Below are 1,942 nucleotides of genomic sequence, written 5' to 3'. Positions count from 1 at the left end.
TACAGAATAAAACAGTTGGAAGGGTCCTTGGAGGTCTTCTAGTCCAACCCCCTGCCTAGGCAGGAAACCCTACACCGCTTCAGACAAATGGTTATCCAATATCTTCTTAAAAGCTTCCAGTGTTGGAGTATTCGCAACTTCTGGACTACAATAACTATAAGATCGAAATGGACAGAGAGTCCTGGAAATGGAAACCAAAATATCCAGCATCTGAGGGCACTGGGTTTACTGTCTCTTCTAAACAATGTTTCCCCAAGGTCCTCCGGTATTCATTAATCAAAATCCCAGGATGAATCCTTAGGCTTCTGTCAGGAGATCTTGTTAGAGAAAAAACTTCACCTGTCTCTCTATAATTTCTGGTCCTCTAGGAGTCAAGTGATTTTATAGGCTCCTTCACAGTCTTTGCCGTTGGCTGATCCAGAATCTTTCTATCAATATCAGAAAACAAATTCTAAAGTAAAGTCAAAATGTTCCTTAGCATCATGTTTGGGGATTGGTTCTTCCTGTTGTACAACTCTATGAAATGTTTTATTGATCCAATAAAATATTTATCGATAGTAGTGTAAGATAGTATATTAGTCATGTAGATTTCAATTATGTATAAGAAAATGTACATTTTATATTATGTGTATAAGAAATAAAACTGAAAAAACTTAAAAAAAAAAATCGGAACACCACTATCATGTCTCCCCTGGTCTTTCTTTTCACTAGACTAGCCATGCCCAGTTTCTGTAACCATTCTTCATTTCTCCTTTGTCCTCAGGATTCAATCATGAAGAAAGAGAATTGGACTTGCTTAACTGAGATTGTCCTACTTGGCTTTTCAGATTTCAAGACTATGCGAGAACTTCTGTTTTGCCTGGTTCTAATATTTTACCTCATGTCATTGATGGGCAACAGCTTGATTTTGATCCTCACCATTTTCAGTCCTAACCTGCACACCCCAATGTACTTCTTCCTCTGGAACTTGTCCTTTGCGGAAATTGGCTACACCTTCATCATCAGCCCAAAGATGCTAGTAAATTTGTTATCTGGGAACCAAAACATATCCTTTTGGGGCTGTGAATGTCAACTGAGTTTTTTTATTCTCTTTGGTGTCACTGAGTGTTGTCTTCTTTGTGTTATGGCATATGATCGCTACTTTGCCATTTGTCAACCCTTGCAATACCCATATATCATGAACCTCAGGGAATGTACTATGCTTGCTGCTGCTTCATGGGTCATTGGTATTTCTGTGTGTGGGGGGCAATCTATTTCAATATTCACTCTTCCCTTCTGTGGGTCAAATAGAATCAGCCATTTCTTCTGTGATCTTATGCCTGTTCTGAGACTGGCCTCCACCAATACTTACAAAAATGAGGTGGCCATTGCCACAATAACAGTTCTATTTATTCTGGTACCTCTTTTGCTCATCCTGTTTTCTTACATCCTCATCCTCTCCACTATTCTCAACATGCCTGGGGCCAAGAACAGACACAAAGCATTTTCCACTTGTTCCTCACATCTCACTGTGGTCTGCATTTTCTACGGAACTGGCATTGTTACCTACATTCGTCCCAACTCAGAATATTCCATGGACAGTAGCAGGTTCCTTGTCCTGCTCTACACAGTGGTGACCCCAAGTTTAAATCCCATCATTTACAGCTTGAGGAATAAAGAGATAAAAGCTGCTTTCAAGAAATCTATAGCAAGGAAACAGATCCTCTTTATGGGGTAATACAAGTGTATCCATAGGCTTGATGTTTTGAACAAATGCAGTTGTCGTGCACATTTTTATGGGTGACAGATTTCACCTTTTACAGCAGAATGTCCAAATGTATGTTCGATTTATTCAAAACAAGGACCCTAACCCTAACCCTAACCTTAACCCAAGTCCATTATTCTGGTACAATTCAAATAAAGGGTTGACTCACTATTTATTGAAAAAGGAAGCTGTTCATAA

The 1,942-nt window shown here is 39.2% G+C and overlaps 1 protein-coding gene across 1 annotated transcript; it reads left to right on the top strand.

Moving 5' to 3' along the window:
• Nucleotides 1–672: 672 nt before the first annotated feature.
• LOC117666861 (olfactory receptor 10A4-like) lies at nt 673–1,717 on the top strand. Its single transcript, XM_034419865.2, has one exon. The coding sequence runs from the start codon at nt 683–685 to the stop codon at nt 1,715–1,717; it is 1,035 nt and encodes a 344-aa protein (XP_034275756.2). The 5' UTR covers nt 673–682.
• Nucleotides 1,718–1,942: the final 225 nt, after the last annotated feature.

The sequence above is a fragment of the Pantherophis guttatus genome, chromosome 4, assembly GCF_059756535.1.
Source record: "Pantherophis guttatus breed Tessera chromosome 4, ASM5975653v1, whole genome shotgun sequence".
NCBI lineage: Eukaryota > Metazoa > Chordata > Lepidosauria > Squamata > Colubridae > Pantherophis > Pantherophis guttatus.
Note: the sequence above shows the minus strand (reverse complement) of the source record. Positions and strands in the feature narration are given on the sequence as shown.